Here is a 20386-nt window from a genome sequence, read left to right on the forward strand (position 1 = left end):
TTTCTGCATTTTCTCCTCAGCCATGTCCTTCATTATTCACCAAAGCACTACCTGTGCTCCATCCAGTGCCAGAAACGCTCACCTGACGAACCAAGTAAAATCGTCACCACGACCTTTCCTGCGGTGGTGATCATGTTGCCAATAAACTCTTTAAGCTTGGAGGCCACGGAGGCGAGTCTGCGGAACATTTTTAACTTTGTGCTCTCTTCCACATCGCCTTCGACACCATCCCCTTCATCCAAATCCTCTTCATAGATCAGCGCCTCTTCTGCATCTAATTTTTCCCCTCCAGCCTAAATAAGGGAGAAACAGAAAACACTGCAGTCCAGACCTCTGCCTCCCCGCCCAGCAGATTACATGGTTTGTAATTTGTGGGTCAGTCAGTGAGGTGAACTTCACAAACCGGCAGAAAAATGCAGACAACCACTTACGTCCCCCTCCAGGCCTCTGACAGTTGCTTGTGGAAGCCCAAGTCGCTTGGATCTTTCCCGAAGAAGTAAACAAGAAACATCACCCATCATAGAACCCTGAACAGTGTGTTGTCTGAGCCACAGGAACTCATTTTTTTTTTACAGGCAGAAGAAACAGAAACATCTCTCAAGATCTTAACTTTCATCAGTCTGGGTTTGGTTCCTCACATTTATAGTTTGCCACTAAGCTGATAGGTAGTGTGAGGAGAATATCCATGGCTTTAACCAAAATGGTGAGTCCAACTCTTGCTTATGAAACCCCTTTTCTTTCTGAAGTCAATTCTGTCCACTATCCTAGTGTTTCCTGACAATGGGAGCGTGAGTGGTCCTGGGTTTGGTCCTGGGTTTACTTGACTAGATACAGTTACTTCTTATTTTATTCTTTCAGAGAATGATATACTCGTTCAATCCTGAATGATTCAGTCCCTCAGTATGATCATCAGAGATTTAGGGAAGAAACTCATGGGCAGAATATACACATATTTCTATGCATTATTTTAAACTGGGTATAAAAGGTGTTTTTGACTGTTTTGTTTTTAAAGAATACATAGAAATTTTTCTTGGCCAAGAACAGTCTTTCCCTAGAAGGCTTGAATTTTTTAATTGTTAGAAATATAAGCCATCATTTTAAGACAAAAGGTTGTTTCAGATGTATGAGGTTTTGTTTGCAATTGCCGTAGGCTGGCAGTCTTCTCTTAATCCCAGTTGAAAAGACTGTACTGGCTGCAGAAACAAAAGGTTTTTTACGTCCAGTTCAGACATCTCTTTAAGGCTTAAAGAGTACAGCCCAGCCTCTCCGTTTTTCCCATTTTAAAGGTTCTTTTTTTTTTTTTCTTTTTCCAGCCTAGCCTCTCCATTTTCCTATTTTAAAGGTTTTTTCTTGATACATTTAATTCAGATATTTAAAGATTTTTTATTTATTTATTTGACAGAGAAAGAGATGCAGCAAGAGAGGGAACACAAGCAAGGGGAGTGGGGGAGAGGGAAGCAGGCTTCTAGCTGAGCAGGGAGCCTGATGCGGGGCAGCAAGAGAGGGAACACAAGCAAGGGGAGTGGGGGAGAGGGAAGCAGGCTTCTAGTTGAGCAGGGAGCCCGATGCGGGGCTTGATCTCAGGACCCTGGGATCATGATCCGAGCGGAAGGCAGATGCTTAACTGACTGAGCCACCCAGGAGCCCAAGTTCAGGTATTTAAAAAATATTCACCAGTGGCAACTGAACCTCTTACTATGCCCATGTACACTAAAGGAAGCCAGCATACGGAGGCTGGTATGAAGTTCAAGGTAGTCCTGAGCGGCCTTGAGAATTCAGAGCTCTTCTCTTTGCCTAGAAGGGTATAGGCCACTCATAACATAAGCTGCTGAAGCCAAGGGTACAGAAAGCACATTTACCCTGGACACCAAATACACAGATTTAATCTCGGGCCCATTCCAGTCTATATACCCCAAACGGGTTCTACTGTATTACATCATGACACATTTTTTCCTGAAGAAAAAGGAATGTCTCAAGCATATTCATGAAGATTTCTCTATATGGTCAGGGCTTCGCATATGCTAATATAAGAGATGCAGTGACAAACATGTAGGCAAGTAGAAAACTAACAAGCTATCTCACAGTAACAAATGCTAGTCAGAGAATTAAAATAGGGTGAGGTGACTGTGAGTGGCAGGGGGGCTATTTTAGATTCCGAGGTCAGGGAGAGCCTCTCTGAGGAAGTGACATTTAAGCCAAGATCTGAATGTCACAAAGTAACCAGCCACGTGAAAATCTTCATTAAGAACATTCCAGATGGAGGGAAGAGAAAGGTCAAAGAGAAATGGTCAAAGAAAGGCTCCATATGTTCAGAAAGAAGGCACATGTTTCCGGACATACTTCCTCTTCCACCAATTCACCCTCCCCATTGTCAGCTGATGAGTGCACTTCCTACTTCACTGAGAGAAGGGAGGCTAACCCTTCTCTGGGTTTATGTGTCGTCCTCTTGTGTGGGGGAAATCAGCGGGCACATCAGCCTGCCAACCTAAAGCTCACTTGCACAGCAGGTACTTGGCTCCCTACCCCTGTCCTGTGACTATGGAGAAGCTGCACCCCCTGAGACACCAGAGAAAAGGATGCTCCCAGCCATCCTCCCCTCACCCCTGCATTACCTCATGCTCCCTGTCTCCCGTATCTCCCCATCAACAAACAAAACATGCCTCACCATCTCCAACCCACACCTCTTCCAATCCACATTTGTCTCTCAAAGTGACTCTCCAAGAGTTGGCTAAAAACATGGCGTCACTTCCCCTAGGCCTCATTTCTGTTGAACTCACTCTAACAGGAGTTTCATCACCAATCATTCCACATAGTGAGGGCTATGACATGGCCTGTATCACATGGTGATGCCAAGGGAGACCGCAGCTAGGAGGCTATTGCTGTGGTCGAGGGGGAGACACGAGCTCAAGGACCTGAGAAGAGGATCGCGTCTTTGCCATTTGTCTTATATTCAAGTCAGCAGAACTCACTGGTAAATTTGATGTGGAGGGTGGAGGGACAGAGGAGAATCAAAGACACTTCCTGTATTTTTGTCATTATTGAGGAGATGGGGATAAGCAAGGGTGAAGTGGGTTGGGGAATTCAGTTCTGAGATGCCCTTCAGGCTTTCTTGTTGGAGGTGTTAAAAGGGCAACCAGCACAGGAATCTGGAGGGCCAGAGGGAGGTGGAAACTGGAGAGGTCTATCTAAAGTTCAGTGGTAAAGATAAGGTTTCTAAAGTCAACGGTCTGATGAGGTTATCTGGAGAGAATACAGAGCTTGCCCACCTCTCAGGCGCAGCCACACCTGGAACCCTTCAGTCTCTCTAGCCCTATCTTCTTCTTTGCCTAGAAGCACTCCCTGCAGGCAACCACATGGGGAACCCAGAGTCCACAGGCTCTCTTGGCCTTGGAACATGCTTGAAATGTGTCCTTGGCCATGGGATCCCCTCCCAAGCTCTTAAAGACTCTAGGTCCCATACCAGCTCTTCCTTTCCACTTGCTCCAGATCCCCCAGGAGTTTCTGTGGGGATCCATCCAGTGAAGCTATGGCTATGGTGTCCACACTGCCATCCACATACAAACCATCCATTCATGGGGCATGTCTTGCTTAATTTCCCCCTCACGATGCAGTGACACATATAAATCCTACCTGGGGAAGAAAGGCCAAAACCTTCAGTCACCATCCTTGAAAAGGGAGACACGGAGAGACAACAAAGCTAGAGCTGCCTGGGTCCCAGTCAGAAAGGCACTCCTAACTTTCATAACAAATGGCTTCTTATTCAGCTGTAGAATTGCTACGGATGTAGATTAAATCAAATAGAGTTCTCTGGTCGAGGTTAGACAAATGCATTTCCTTGACCTCTCTTGGGCAGGACCGGGACCCCGTGACTTTTATAAACATACCACTGGACTTGAGGGTTTTCAGCATTTTTGTACCAGAATCCTCAGGTGAAAATGCTTAAGAAACCTGCTAAGCTGGGAGGGAGCCGGAAGTGAGCCAGGCTGGCCTCTGTGAGCCCCCACTGTCCAGGCTGGGGCCAGAACCGCCATTAGTCACGTCAGGGCTGCTTTTTAACAGGCAGGCTTTCTCCCCCTAAATGATTCGTCTGGTGAAATATAAACACTGATCCTCTGGAACAGCATCCACTCGCTCAAATGTATTTACTAACAAGCAGCCTTACTTGTGGGAGCCGTAATCTCTCCCGGCTTTGGAACGCAACCGGACTCCGGCCCTGAAGCGAAGAAGGAGCAGCTATAAATGAAGATTTAATTCCCCCCCTGGTTCCAGATCGAGCTTAGAAATTAAAAAGAGAACACTCCACAGTTTAGAAAGGCAAAAATAAATAAATAAAATAATCATAATAATAAATTCCATATTATTATTGCCCATGTCAACATCTAAAACTTATTTGAAGACGTGTAAATCCTCCAACTTGCCTGTGCTAAACGTTCCCTACTTTAAATGTGCCAACATGTAGTCCCATCACACCTCTGAGATCAACTGCGTGTAAGGCCAAGCTTGTCTCTGAACTTGGGTCAGGGTCTGAGCGCCAAGTAGCTGCCGCATCTCCTCCCACAGCTGCCTCCCCACACTCGGCACACAGCAGTCGTTCCCACACAATTCAGACAGGGAAGACACCGCAGTTAGTTTTGGTGAAAGGCAAATATCCATTTTTCTTTAACTCCAAACAATCTTTGAATGGGTTGGGGTATGTCCTGATGATCACCCGGGAATCTTGAAGAGGGCAGGAACCTAGCCTCACCTCAAACTTAATAAATGAGAAATTCTTGGAGCGAATCTCAGGCATCCGTATGACCAAACAGTTGCCCTAAATGATTATGAAGCAGCCAATCTAGAATCCATGCACAGGCCACCATCTGTAATGCCTGATAACTGATGGCATGCTTGGCAGACCAGGCAAAACTGCAGATGTTTTGTTGGAATTGTGTGCTAGGCAGACTCCCTTCCCTGGAAAATGCACTGAAGTGATTTATCTGTGGAACCTCCTTCCGGTTTCAGTCAAACTTTACGTGTTAGCCCAGAACTCCTCATCAGATAATTCCACTTTCTTCTTTGTGGCTAAAACCATGCTATTCAAAACATTTCGACGGAGTGTATCAAAGTCACAAACAAATGATCTGGAGGCAAAGGGGACGTTTTTCTAAAGTGTCATGAGTTGTTTCTTCATTACTTATTATGAAAAGTTAACCATGTATCCTTGCAGAATGGGTTCATCTCCACAGAAGAGCCCAAGGGAGGAAAAGGCAAGTGTGACGCCTCATGGCTCCAAGGCAAACACGATAGATAGGCACCATGTTGCCTGCGGAAGGGAGTAGAGAGAGCATCTCGTCTATGTGATGTCACCGTATGTTATGTAAGCCTAACGGGACAGCATTGTACAGATAAACAAATATTTCATTCTATGGCCACACTAGTTGTAGGAAGATTATCTTTCCAAACTTGCAAGAACAGTGGAGCCTTGTGCCACCATCCACATCCCCTTGCTTCCAGGACACTCTGATTCCAGAGCTCTGGGATGGGCCCTGCATCAGAACATTCCAAAACATCCCAGGTCAAATGGTCAACTTAGAAATTGCACCAATCTTTGAGAATCACCTGAACATCATTTGAAAGGGAAATGAACAATAATGGAGAGCAGCCAAATTGGACAGACTGTCATCTTAAAGGTTTATATCTTTAGGGTTTATTTTTTAGAGAAATCACTTAATAGCATACCGTAAAACCAAGTCAGTATTAAAACACACACACACACACACACACAGAGAGAGAGAGAGAGAGAGATTGATTCTGATACTATCTACTCAGTTTGTCTCTGGTTAGAGAGATTATTACTGACCCGGAATAATCCATTTTCTCTTATAAGAAACACTTCTAAGTGACATACCCAGTGTTCCCTTTAGAAATAAAAAATTTAGGGAGTGATAACAAAGCAGCATTTTGAGGGCACAGAATCTTTCCTGTTGCTCCAAAATTTCCTGAAAGATTCAGGATCCCTATAATGCCTTCTGATGGGCTGAGATGGAAACAAAATGCAAGCCTTTGTTATTAAAGTGCTCAAAGGCTGAGCCCTGCTCTAGCTGCTCTAGAATCCACAGCATTCCTCCCCCATCCCCAGTCCGGCTCCTCCCTCCTCTCAGAACTTCTCCTGAGCCTGAGCTTGGCTCTGAGCACTGCGCCAGGTCCAAGGTGGGAGTCTGCCCTGGGACCCCAGAGGTTTGCTCTCTCAGAGGAAATAAGTATATAACTGTTTATAAAGTGAGAATATGAACTCCTAATTACAGGGATCTGGAACGTCCAATTCCAGTTATTCCCAAAGCGAACATGACTGGGGCGGGGTGGGTGGTAAAAAAAAAGGGGGGGGGGCTAATGTCCTGGAAAGCAAAGCAAAAAAAAATTAAAAAACACTCCCTGTTAGATATTTGTTTTTGCCCATCCTGGCACATAGTGGGTACTGAATAAATAAATAAATAATTAAATAAATCAATCCTTCTCTGTAGACACAGCAAGGAGAGATCTCTCAAGACAGAAGAGTGGGTTTGCCTCAGCCCTGCCAATTTCTCTGACAGTTTGGGGGAGAAGCAGCTCTTTGCAGATAATCCTGGCCGCGGGCTGACCCCTTGTTTTAGTTCTATACTTTGGGTTTCTTTGTGCAAGCCTCCGTATTAATCAGTTGGTGCCTAACCAATTAACTTGATAAGTATATAAGTATTACTATGTGCACAAGCTCCGGTTACTTCACTAACTTAAGATCTGTTGTAACAGAGAACAAGACGGACGTGTGAAGCTTTCCCTCACTGAGCTTATAATTTAGTGAGGGAGATGGAAAGTCAATAACAGCAACCAAAAGAGGATGTATGTAGCATAATTACAGTGTGATAATTGTTACAGATATAACAAGACAGAGACTAGGGAATAATCTGGGTGGGTGGTTGGCGAAGGTCTCGGTGGGAAAGAGGTCACCCAATGATGGAGGAGAAACTAGCCATGAATGAGCAGGGAGTGGACTGAATGGCAGAGAGGAAAAGTTAGTCTTTTCTGGGTAGAGAGAGGGAGTGGGACAGAGCCCGGGATGCGGGGATGGGGTCAGGAAGTGCCGTGGGCTTCAGGGTTAGGAGCCTGAACTTTGTTCTCATTTAATGAGAATCCAGTGAGGTGTTTAACCCCAGGAAGTGACATAGTTTGATTTATAATTTTACAAGGCTAATCCAGAGAAGGCAGAGAGTTCAAGAGCAGTGGAATAGGGTAAGAACAGAGTCCGGAGGTAGGGAAATGCAGCTGTAGGTTATTTCAGGGTCTGGCTGAGAGGAGGGATGAGGACTGTGGCAGGAGAGACAGAAAAGGGGAAACGTGGTTAGACAACATGTCAAGGTAGCGCCCATAGACTTGTTGATGATAATGGGTAAGGCGTTCAAGCCATCAAGGGTCTTACCAGGGCTCGGGGTCCTAGGAAATGAATGAAAGGTGACTCTGGGTGGGCAGTCCGCAGGAAGGCTGGGTGGAGGGAGGGGAGGGAGATCTAGCCCCTACTCTCAAATACCACCAACACTTTGAAAGAAACATGGGGAGTTAAACAACATTAAGTTGGTGGCAGTTCCATCTCAGTATTTACAGTTGAGAGAAGGATGGAAAGCATGACCTCCCCTCAAAGGAGTAAGGGAGATGCAGACCCCCTGAACCAGAAGAAGGTGACAGGAGTGGGACATACAGGTTCCCTCCCACCCACTATGCCTGACCAAGCTACCCTCCCTGAAGGGACTCGGGGCTCTGCATTCTCCCCAAACAAGTCTCCCTTGTGGGTGTTTTGTTGTTATTTGCAATTCAACTGCAAGATCACCTGTTAAATATGCCAAGGACAGAACAAAATATTCTGAGAATTTCTAAAAACGCAGATCCAGACATATTGTTAAGGGTAAAAGTCTACTTCGGAGCTTTGATTTTCTTAAAAAAATAAAGCAGAGAATAGGCACACACTGAAATGTTGTTAAATGAATGAACACATGGGAGAGAAATGAAGGTGGATTTAATTTGGAATAGTTTCATTTTAATGATGTAAAAATACTTGAGCTGCCTTCCTAATTGCTTATTCTTTCCTTTATTTTTACTACTGGGTCACATATTCAACTCCAGGCTGGTCAAATTTCATTCAATTAACCTAGGTCTGTAATAGGACATCCCTGCTTTTCTACGTGATAAAGAGGGTATGCTCTCCAGGTGTGTTTCTCTCAGAGGAAAGGATGAGAGGGACTCCAAACTCTCACCTTGTGTCCTGGGAGATGTAGCTGACGGACAGTGGGGGATACATTCAGTCATGGATCTAAAGTTAACTTGTCTCTGTGACACTCATCCTGAAACTCATACTGTAATACCGAGCTTTTCTAAAGCCTTCTGAAGACAACAGGCCAATGATTTCCTCCAATTAAAAACTTTTTCTTTGGGGTTCCTGGGTGGCTCAGTGGGTTAAAGCCTCTGCCTTTGGCTTAGGTCATGATCCCAGGGTCCTGGGATCTAGTCCAGCATCGGGTTTTCTGCTTGGCAGGGAGCCTGCTTCCCCTCTCTCTCTGCCTGCCTCTCTGCCTACTTGTGATCTCTGTCTGTCGAATAAAGAAATAAAATCTTAAAAAAAAACAACTTTTTCTTTATTTAAACTAATGGCATCTAAAATCACCACAATTAAAGGTTTCCTCCAAACTGTAAATGTGTTTAACCCAGAGAAGACAAACCCAGGATACTGCATTTTGGGGGACATATGACAATAAGTCTCTGCCTAGTTCCTGAAAGTGACCTTGAGACGTGGCAAAAGCCAGGAAGCTCAAGGCTGGGAGGGCAAGTGGGTAGTTGCCTAACTTCTTACTCTACTGAATGCTGCCATGTTTCAGACGATCATGTCTGGGTGCCGGACGAGACAGGATCTAGAAAACTTCAAACACATGATTCTGGGCTAAATCTCAGGTGAGAAGCTAAATGCCTTATTAGAAGGTGAGAGTAAAAAGAAAAAAAAGGTGACAGTAAAAAGATTGATCTCTTTCATTCTTTGTTTCTTGCTCTCAAAAAAAAAAAAAAAAAAAGAGTAGTAACTTGGAGAACCTCAGTGCTAAAACTTGAGGCACAGCCCCACTGGTGTTTTTATGTGCCAGAATGTGGATGCAGTAGGAGCTTAATGGACATTAGGTATCAGAAAGGAGGATACAGGTTTTGAGGCTCAGGATGAATTTCCAAACAATATTAGCAGGTTCCAAATGTTGCATCCTCGAACTTTTAACAGATGGTGGATACCTATACTGAATTATTCTTTTTATGCTTCATATTTGATATGTCTGACTAAGCAGACTAAGTCATGACTAAAATTCCTATTTGAATAAACAGTTTCTCATAAATTTGGATTGATAATATACTGGAATACCATTTGCTTCCAAAAAAATAAAGCCTGAGATCTCATTAAATCGCTAGAAAGCGCTGATAGTATAAAACTATACAAGATAACAGCAGCATAGTGAAATTACAAAGTGTTTCATTGCACAGGTGACCCTTTCCTACACGATTTGATTTTCATAACCTAACTCTTTTTTTTTTTTAATATTTAAGATTAGGGATCTTTCTCCCAGTTACAACTTGTAGGTCTGCTTCTGAATTGCAATGAACAGATAAACAAGATCACAGATGTGTCAGTTGAAAGAGAACCTTTTCTGGCACTTGAGGAATTGGCTTACTTAACTGAGCTCTGTTCTCTGTACAATGCAAGATTCTCTGTAACAAGATTTTTTTTTTTTCCGGGAATCCAGGGATTTGCGATGCCTTTTAAAACAGCAAACTTGAGCCTCATTATCAAGCTGAGCAAGATTAGGAAAGACTCTGAGTCTTCTTCAAGGATTAGTTGCTAGTTTAAAACAATGCGGGATTTAAAAAGACATTCCCGCATGCACCAGTGGATTAATCTTGCCATTTCACCATTGGGATAAATGAAAGAAGAAACAATGCCAGCAAACACTATTCTTTCAAAGGATCCTCAAAAACCAAACATTCTACAGTGCAAATGTCAAGATTTATTACAGGGAGGAAATATGTCGGGGCCTTCCAACACAAAATAAATTCTCCTACTTATTTTGGCCATGTGCTTCTATTCTTTTCAGACTCAAGCCAGATTGTTCACATGTAAGAAATATTTCCTTGTGGATTCATCTCAGAAGATTCACACACCAGCCTGCTCCTCCCGGGCCACTGGGTGGGGTGGGGGGGCTTGGTGGGTGGCTGGAATGCATGAAGAGAATGGAAATTAAGATCTAAATGAGGCCAAAGCAAATCTAAATGGGAAGAAATTCAATCTCATCATAATGACATTTAGTATTTTTCAAAGCCCCAAATAAATAGTATTTAGAATGTCAATCATCTTACAGTTATTTTTATTTTATTTATTTATTTATTTTAGATTTTATTTATTTATTTGACAGACAGAAATCACAAGTAGGCAGAGAGGCAGGCAGAGAGAGAGGAGGAAGCAGGCTCCCTACCAAGCAGAGAGCCGATGTGGGGCTCGATCCCAGGACACTGGGATCATGACCTGAGCTAAAGGCAGAGGCTTTAACCCACTGAGCCACCCAGAGGCCCCCTTACAGTTATTTTTAAATAATGTGATTAATAATATAGAGAGTACAGTTACTTAAACGGGTTTCAAATGGGAGAGAAGTACCGTAAGTCTATCTTTGAGAACTATGTGAAATCAAAAAGGAAACATATTAGAACTAATCCATGGGATGGTTCTGTGTTCTTTTCTTCCCCAGATGTGTGACCCTAAGCATAACCTGAAATCCGTTAACTTGCATCAGTCAATGTAGGCTTCCCTGATCCTATGGCAAAAAGGCCTTTGTCCTTAGTGACAGAGGTTCTTTTCTTGAGAAGCTTTGCCATTCATTTATGGCTGTCTGTGAAAAATGGCACAGAAAGGACTCTCTCCCCGAGTGGGTTGGCTTCAAAGTCACCACCCACCTTTGCTTTCTATCATCCTAAGAGGACTCTGAATTTGAAACTGTTCTAGGACCTCTCCAACTGGAGAGCGCAAGATGACGAGAGCTAGTAGCATCTCATTAAGCAACCCAAAGGGGAGGCACTTGCACTAGACGTGTTGTACATGACATTTCATTTAGTGCTTACAGCAACCCCATGACATAGGATTATGATCGACCTCATTTTGCGGAAGAGAGAGAATAAACAAATTTCTCAACATCAGGTAGCCACTGTTAGTAGCTTCCACATCTGCTTTCAGTATCTACTCAATTTACAGCAAATATCTTTTATCCTCTATATCAGGATAACTGAAAAATAATCTTGCCTTTTTAAATGCCGGTAATGAAAAATCCTAAGGCTGGAGAGCTTGTGGGTTTACTTTCACCAAACTTGGACTATTTTTGGCAATAATGATCAAAGCCAGAGGATTTTCTAAACTGTAACTCTTCTAAATTGAAGTTTGACTATAAAACTAGAAATTAAAATTTTAAGTTTTGTTTTAAAATTAGAAAGCCAACAGGAAGAAAAGTCACTTTCATGGTTTTACCCATTTTTAAGACGCTGAAAAGTGCTACATAGTTTGTAGACAGAATGTAATACAGGGTTAGTTGCTACCTTGCTATAATTGTTTTTCACACCAGGTACTTGTTAACATGTGCCTTAAAAAATAGCAGAATAGGGTGTGGTGAAAAAATAATGAATACTGTTTTTCTGAAAATAAATAAATTGGAAAAAAAATAGCAGAATATTGGGACGCCTGGGTGACGCCTGGGTGGCTCAGTTGGTTAAGCAGCTGACTTCGGCTCAGGTCATGATCCCAGCGTCCTGGGATCAAGTCCCACATCGGGCTCCTTGCTCGCAGGGAGCCTGCTTCTCCCTCTGCCTCTGCCTGCCTCTCTGTCTGCCTGTGCTCGCTCTCCCTCTCTCTCTCTGACAAATAAATAAATAAAATCTTTAAAAAAAAATAGCAGAATATTGCTTTGCAATGTGACCAATGTGATTGTGTATTTTTTACCCGTAAATGATATTTGGTGGTGGTAATATGATTTCTAGTTTATAGAGATTTGTTGAATTACACCCTCACTTTATTGTTCTGTTTTTAATAACAATACAAGACCATTTGCTGCTTATTTGTGAGGCACATAGGTCATTTGCCGTAACTGAGAATTGTCTTCCTTGAGGCCTTTGTGATTACCATTCTCAAAGTAAGTGATTTCAATTAACTTCAGTTTGGCAGGTTCAAGTTCATGCCAAAACTTCTGAATAAGAACATTTGGTGGTTGTGTCTCGTGTCAACTGTCCTGATGAAGTTTTTTCGTAATTTTTTCTTTGTAAATTTCATCTTTCAATTACCAAATCAATTACTTTTTAAAATCAATGTCTCTGAAACTCACACAACAAAGCGCAGTCATTAGAATGGAGCACAGTTCAGAAACAGATCTAGGGAAAGGGATGAACTAACTTGCTCTCATACACCGAGATCTGGTGTGCTCCTTGCTCCTCCTGAAGCTCTTTCTACTAAAACACATAGCTAAATTTCCTCATTATTGCTATCTTTTTCCAATTCTTATGATTTTCCAAAGGTATATATTTTTTCTTTGGAATGCTTTAAAACAACTTGATCAAAATATGCTAACATAAGTCCACTCTGAAGAGCGAGGTGCACAGACCAGAAAGCTTCCGTTCAGGGAGGAATTACTTTTTTCTTTCCAAACTACCAGGTGTTACTTCTTCTCTAAATATTTTGTAATAACTAAGGTATCTAGACCATGGGCTACAGCATTATGAACCTAGAAGGTTAACCATCTGGGATAATATTAGATGAGAGTGAAAAGAACACTGTGTCAGTATGATGCCTCACAAAGGGCAGCCTCCACGTTCCTTGAACTGGCTCCTCATGGCCAAGGTGTGGCTGCAAATGCCTTCCCATCGCAACTACATCGGGGGCTTTGCATCGTTAACTGAAGCCAAGCACCTCAAAGTTTAAGTGCTTTGCACATTTCACTCTTACACAACTCATTAGAAGGCTCAAGGCCCTCAGCAATCAAAGAAGGAAGATAGATGCATGAAATCAGATTTACCAATTCTTCGTTTTCAAACTCCGAGTTATACTGTGCTGCCTCTTCTGTTACTGGTTTCTGAACGATGTTTCTGCAGACGAGCCAGATGGTCAGACTCGCAATGAACATCCCAATATCAGGCACGAACACTCTGATCCCATTGCCAGCATCAGCTCCCTTTAGGCTATGGAGGGAAAAGAAAAAGGGAGGGGGAGGAAATTTAGTTGTTTTTCTATTCCTATGGTGACACCATCTCCAAATAGGTCTGTATCTCCTTAATGAATTTTTTAAAAAAGCAATACTCAGTTTCTGCCTAGAAGATACGGGAAAGCGTTTCATCGACCTCAGAATCTTACGTAATCCGCTAAGATTCAGGAAGGCACCAGGATTTCACTGGAGTTTCAGAAATACTATAAAGACTCCTAAACCAATTCTCTAAAACACGCTAATGAACTGTATTGTTATTAAATAAGCCCGTGTGCAGTACAGAACAGGTGTGGGGAATCTAACTGAAGCAGTTAAAAACTAGACATAAACCAGCAGCCAGGAGATATTTTACCTTAGAGGTAAATCAAAGCTGGAGGGAAAACAGAGAAAATGTTTACAGCAATCCTTGAAGGGAGGACCTCTTCATTATTTTGAATACGTAGTTGATTTTGTTTTCCATACTGTTCCAAGAAAGGCAGACCTAGTACACTTCTTCTTTTAATCTTGGAGAATGGACTGTGAACTTCGAATTGGAAGATTTGGGTTCAAGTGTAATAAGCCTGACACTGACAAGCAGCATTCCTGGGGGGGGGGCAGGTAGGGGGAGGCAAGGGTCCTTCCCATGGCCCTATGTTCCTCCTCCTCCACGCCAAAGAGATAACTACTCTTCGCCTTCCTCATCTCATTTAAATCAAATGCAAGTGACTCAAGGTTTATAGAGATAAAAGCTTATTTAGGGACTCCGCATATGCGCGATCAAATATGGACTGGATTCATTTACATTGTGTATATTATGTATTTGGGCAAAAACATAAAGTGTAACACACAGCAAGACCCCCATTGCCTACCTAGATATAACCATTGTTAACATTTTGATAAATTAAAGCATTGTTAATAATATCTACCACTAACTGAGCAATTGCTCTGTGTTATAAGATTGGTACATATTATTTCATCCAACCAGTTACCATACAGAGTTAGGCATTATTATTTATCCTTCTTTGCATTAAAAAAACAAAAACAAACAAACAAACAAAACCACAAAAAACAAAACCGAACTTCAGCTCCAAAATGAAAAAGTATTTTCCTGAAGTCACACAGATGGAGGAGAGTGAAGTATACTCAAGCTCCATTTAGATACAAATTTTATGCTCTCCACCACTGTGTTCTCATGTATGTACCTGCCTGGCTTTCCTTTCCAAGCTTCCTCGGTACCTTGACATGCATACTGAGAGTTTACAATGCTAAGCTCATACATCACCTATTGTTTTGAAAATAATCAGTTCATTTACTGTATCACTAATACTTTTATTACTCACTGAGATTTTTATTTTTTATTTTTTAAAGATTTTATTTATTTATTTGACAGAGAGGCAGCAAGAGAGGGAACACAACCAAGGAGAGTGGGAGAGGGAGAAGTAGACTTCCCACAGAGCAGGGAGCCTGATGCGGGGCTCGATCTCAGGACCCCAGGATCATGACCTGAGCCAAAGTCAGACACTTAACGACTGAGATACCCAGGTGCCCCTCACTGATGATTTTTAAACGTCACCAAGTTCATGATCAGACATCACGTAACTATTCCACTATTGTGCATTTAGAATGTTTTCATTTATATGTGAAAGTTAAAACTTAATTACTTTAAGAATCTAGGAGAAAACCTTCAGACCAGTCTAATTTGCTTTTTTAAAAACTGGTCTGGAAGAGACCATGCCCCACAGAAGCTTCACATTCAGACATGGCTCTAAACCCTTCCAAACAGAGAAACAAGAAAGTGAGAAGAGATCCCTTTACCTCCTTAAATGAAACAAACGTGATTGTGTCAGAGGAATTAAAAAATTATAAATTCCATTCATTTGGAGTAAGAGGAAGAGAATTCAACTAAGAAAGTTGTATCTAAATTACACTTAGAACAATGAAATCTAATGATTGATTTTATCACCAAAGGTAGAAGTTTGTTGTATACTATTAAAAGTGATCAAACAGAGCAAACAAAAATTAGCATCATTACAGTGAGAAGAAAAAGGGGATCCAGGAGACAGACCAGAACACAAAGGCCAGGCTCCGGTAGGTGCTTGCTGTGTGGGGCTAAGATCAGGAGAGCTGCTAGTCCTAATAGGTTATTAGAGCTCTTTCATGGGAAACAAATTGACTGTGGCATTGTATAAAAAGCACTAACCAAGCAGGGTTGAGGGCAAAAGAATTCTTCAAGGAAAGGTGTCAAGGACTCCAACTGTGGCCTCAGCGGCTCCTTGCCCCACGATACATAGAGAGACCGAGGAAGCCCCAGCAAAGCCTTATGCCTTTCCCACCTGTGGACTGCATTAAGCTCCCAGTCTGCAAACAGTCTCTTTGAGGCAACAGGCTCGGCTTTGTGTTTCTTGGTCCCAAAAGACACATTTCACAGCATACATATATTACGAGAGTAAATGAATGCTGTTTGCAAAAGCAATCACGCCACTCGCTGTGATAGAATTTAGCTACTGGATCCAGGATTGGGCTGTGATCCCGATTTGCAATGAAATCATTCAGCCACAGAGGTGCTAACCTATTAACTACTACTCTTGGCTTGCTGATTTAACAAAGCCCTGCATTCATAATGCCACGACTGCAGAAACAAAGACACTTTTGAAGAATATAATGAAGAGCACGTCCAATGAACGGGTCACAGTCTAACTGATATATCATTTGGGGATCGTTTTATCAATCAAGTCTCCTTCTTCACTGTTTAGATCAGTGTCTACTAAAGCACATTCATCAGAATGTCAGTCCTCAGAAATGCAGTAAGTTAAACAAAATAAGGCAAAAAATGAAAAAAAAAAGTCTTCAGTCAAATAAGAGTTAGAAAATCACAATGCATAGTACTGTGGTAAAGAACCTGTGAAGTTCTGTAGTAAAACAAGAATTTTGAGTTGATTTATGCCTCTGTTCCAAAATTTATTTGACCTAAAATCATTTCTTAAAATTTTTATCTGATGCCTATCACATTTTACTGAGCTAGCGTTCATAGAACTGGTCTTAGGAAATGTTGGGCTAGACTCTGCTTAATGGTCTAGTTTTTTTTTTTTTTCAAAGATTTTATGTATTTATTTGACAGAGAGAAATCACAAGTAGATGGAGAGGCAGGCAGAGAGAGAGAGAGGGAAGCAGGCTCCCTGCTGAGCAGAGAGCCCGATGCGGGACTCGATCCCAGGACCCTGAGATCATGACCTGAGCCGAAGGCAGCGGCTTAACCCACTGAGCCACCCAGGCGCCCCAATGGTCTAGTTTTTTATTGAAATGAATGGATAATTGGGAAACTATCCTAATGTGCAGCTAAGCCCTACAAATTTGATGTTTACTAGGTCTCAATAACTTTTGAAGTCAGTGGCATCTCATTCCATTCTCTTATCCAGTCGTCCAACTATCCATCCATTAACTCGCTAAGTCATTGAAATCATGAAGCTGGAAGGAACTACAAATAGTCCAGCTCTTTTCATCTGATAGATAGGGCTAAATGGTTGGCCCAACTGCTCACCTAGGGGCAGAGTACTTCTACTCAAAGTCTTCTGATGAGTATAGACAACACTCACTGCTCCTGTCCTTACTCAGCCATCTTCTACCAACTGTAACAGCCTCCTTGCCCACACTGCTCAGAAAACGCTCTTTCAAGGGTCACAAGTGATCTCCCTGCTACAAGGCCCAAATAGCCCAACCAATTCTCATCCTACCCCACCTCTGAACTGCACTTGACAAACAAGATCAGGCCTTTCTGTTCTCGAACCTATTCCTTGGTTTTCTTACCTTTCCCTTCTAACTATCTAGATAGCTATGGATAACTGGATATTCCTGGAAACTTGCATTGTTTAGTGGGAAATCCCACTAAGAAGTACTGGGCTGAGGGTGCTAGGTGGCTCACAAGGTTAAGCCTCTGCCTTCAGCTCAGGTGATGATCTCAGGGCCCTGGGATCAAGCCCCACATTGGGCTCTCTGTTTGGCGGGGAGTCAGCTTCCCCCTCTCTCTCTGCCTGCCTCTCCCTGCTTGTGATCTCTCACTCTCTCTCTCTTCAAATAAATAAATAAAGTGTTTAAAAAAAAAAAGTTCTGGGCTGGGTTTTACCCATCGGACTCTCCTCCTCAAATATTGACGAGTCTGCAAGGTTCTACTCTTCACTTATTTTTCTCCTAATGCTACATGGTAAACCTGGGTGATTTACGTACCCCCCAGGCTCCCCAGGCACCAACATGATGACTTACAAATCTACACAGCCAGTCCAAACCTTTCCTCTGAGATATACCAACGGATACCCACTTTCCTACTAGATATGTCCACTTCTAAAGCTTTTAAAACTAAATGTTATCTTTATTCCAAAAGCTATTCTTCCTAACCTTGAAAAGTGATACTGTCATTAATCTAGAAACCAAGACAGAACCTGGACCCTGAAAAGCTGGAGGTTCTGTCTCCATAACATTTCTCTTGACGCCATTTTATCCTCACTCAGTTCTGCTCCTGGATTACTGCAGTAGCACCCTCATTATTTTGTCTCAGGTGGTCCCCTCTGCCAACAGGTCTCCATGTTACTACCAGAGTTTCATTTTTAGAAACCTAAGTTTGACCATGTGCTGCCCACAGGAAAGGTCCATATTCCTGAGTATGGTATGTGAGGCCCTTGGTGTTCCAGGCCTGGTTGCCTTAACTCTTACTATGATTTCTTTGTACCTCAAATCCCATCCACCCTGAATATGCAAATGTTTTTCCCTGTGAGCTGTTGTGCAACCTTCTCCCTTAGCCAACAATGCCCTTCCCCACATCTCCCTCGTGAAGCCCTTCCATCACCCTTCCTCGACCATTTCCTCCTTTAGAAGCCTGCCATACATTGCACATACTTGATCATAAAATGTTTAATATTTTATGTCACTCAGTTATTTACCAGATGAGAGCGTCCTGTCAACTTCCTCTCTGCATCCAAGAACTATATATGTATGTATGTATGCTTTCTTTGTACGTGTGTGTGTGTATAGAGAGAGAGAGATAGTATTTATTCTGCCAGCCCTTACCCTCTTCACACTGTCCCATATATATATATGTGTATATATATACGTACATATACGTATGTATACATATATATATATATATACACACACACATACATATATATGTATGTATGATAGTGTGAAGAGAGTAAGGGCTGGCAGAATAAATACTGTGTGTGTGTATATACGCATGTATGTATGCATGTATACATGCACGCACACATGTATACATATATGTATACATGTATATATACATAGTGTATATACGTATGTGTATATACATATATGTGCACACAGATACGTATATACATATGTATATATATGCATACACTTATATGTGTATACATACATATGCATACATACATGTGTATACATACATATGTGTGTACATATACATGTATATGTATATATACACATGTATACATACACACACACACACACACATATATAGGACAGTGTGAAGAGAGTAAGGGCTGGCAGAATAAATACTATCTCTATTTACACTTTACTTTGTATAACAGTAGTTTGTGCAAAGTATTGGTGAAGAATTAGATGAGATATTTTAGTTCATTTAGATTGTTTCATTCAGGAAAAATAAAATACAAACCCAGACAGGAAGAAATGTTACTTTGTCTGGGAATAGCTAGAGATCAGGAGCTCATGATTAGTCTCAGTTACTTGAACACAAAGATGTAATTGACAAAACTGGAAAATATAAATCATGATATATATATAAATATCACATAATATATATACCACATATGTATGTGGTTTTGTTAAATACATACATTGGAGAAAACATTTGAAGAATAGGAGATATGGAGTGTATCTAATGAACATTAAAAGGCTCAATTTGGCAGAATTCTTTATCCATTCATTCAAAAAATATTTATTACACCATCTCCAATGTACTAAGCACTGTCTTGGAAATTGATTGTTGGTTATAAAGGTATATAAGGGAGATGAAGTCAAAAAGATGGGTTAAGGTTGAACCCAACTGGGATTGGATTTTTGGCAAAGAATCCCATAGCCCAAACTGCTGAAGGATTTGGAGGAAAGGAGGAACATAATCACCAAGGAAACTGAGACACTGTGATTTGGTTGTAGGAAGTGGGGCATGGAGGCAGTGTTTTCATGGTAATGTGAGGTGTAGTGCGGAGGCAATATTTCATGCTGGAAGCCACAGTGGGATTTGTGCCTGAGAGAGAAGTCATGGCTGAAGGGGTAAACTTGAGAGTTTCCTTCCATGTAAGTTGGCTAAAGTCAATAGAATAAATTAGATCGTCCAGTGACGGTGCATTGCATAGAGTAAATCTTTGGATAAGGTTCTTTGGTTCTTTGAACTAATTATAAGTATACACCCAGAGCACTTAACAATAAATTACATTTTATTTCAAATAAATTCTACATTTGAAATCATACTAACCAGGTTTTGTGTTGAAGTCCTATTTTAATGAATTAATGAGTTAAATAGATAGATATTTCCCTATAAAATGTTACCCTAGGGTTCCAGGTATAAAACAGTTACATTTTTCATGTATATATATGTATATATATAATTTCATATTTATATATCATATAGCATTTCAATATTTTATTTATAATATTTATATTTCATATAAAATGTCATATATATATGCAGTTTATGCTAAACTGCTTAAAATTTCATGTTCTCTTAAACAGGCAAATATTTTCTTTTTAAACTTGCTGTAGTTGCATTGGTCTTATTTGTTGAGGGTGATTATACTTCTTGAAGAGGCATTGGGGAAGCTGGAAATTGGGAATAACCTACAATATCCTTCAAGAGGAAAATGAATAGATTAAATTAGTATACCTCCACAAAATAAAATAAATACTATAAATGAATAAAGTGGTGCAAAAGTATGTGGGATGGATCTAAATATGGATGTATCATCTCATGACCGTAATCTCATAACATAGTGGTATTGTAAATAATGCTGCAATGAACATAGAAGAAGAAGCAAAAGTACAGAATGTAGATCACTTAGGGATTTATGCATAAAAAATGACATGAAGATGACAAACACTTATTTCTGGGAAGGGAAGAGGGATATAATAATCTACTGTATAAATATCAAAAATAT

At 41.3% G+C, this 20386-nt stretch overlaps 1 protein-coding gene across 2 annotated transcripts in view; it reads right to left on the reverse strand.

Moving 5' to 3' along the window:
* PIEZO2 (piezo type mechanosensitive ion channel component 2) overlaps window positions 1-20386 on the reverse strand; it is a 456415-nt gene that overhangs the window by 182134 nt on the left and 253895 nt on the right. For both annotated transcript variants that reach the window (XM_044243416.1, XM_044243417.1), the window contains exons 5-6: window positions 13083-13245; window positions 83-293 (exon numbers count right to left, since the gene is read on the reverse strand). In XM_044243416.1, coding sequence (XP_044099351.1) covers window positions 83-293; window positions 13083-13245 — 374 coding nt within the window. The remainder of the gene's footprint in view (window positions 1-82; window positions 294-13082; window positions 13246-20386) is intronic.

This window comes from Neovison vison, chromosome 3, assembly GCF_020171115.1.
Source record: "Neovison vison isolate M4711 chromosome 3, ASM_NN_V1, whole genome shotgun sequence".
Classification (NCBI taxonomy): Eukaryota; Metazoa; Chordata; class Mammalia; order Carnivora; family Mustelidae; genus Neogale; species Neogale vison.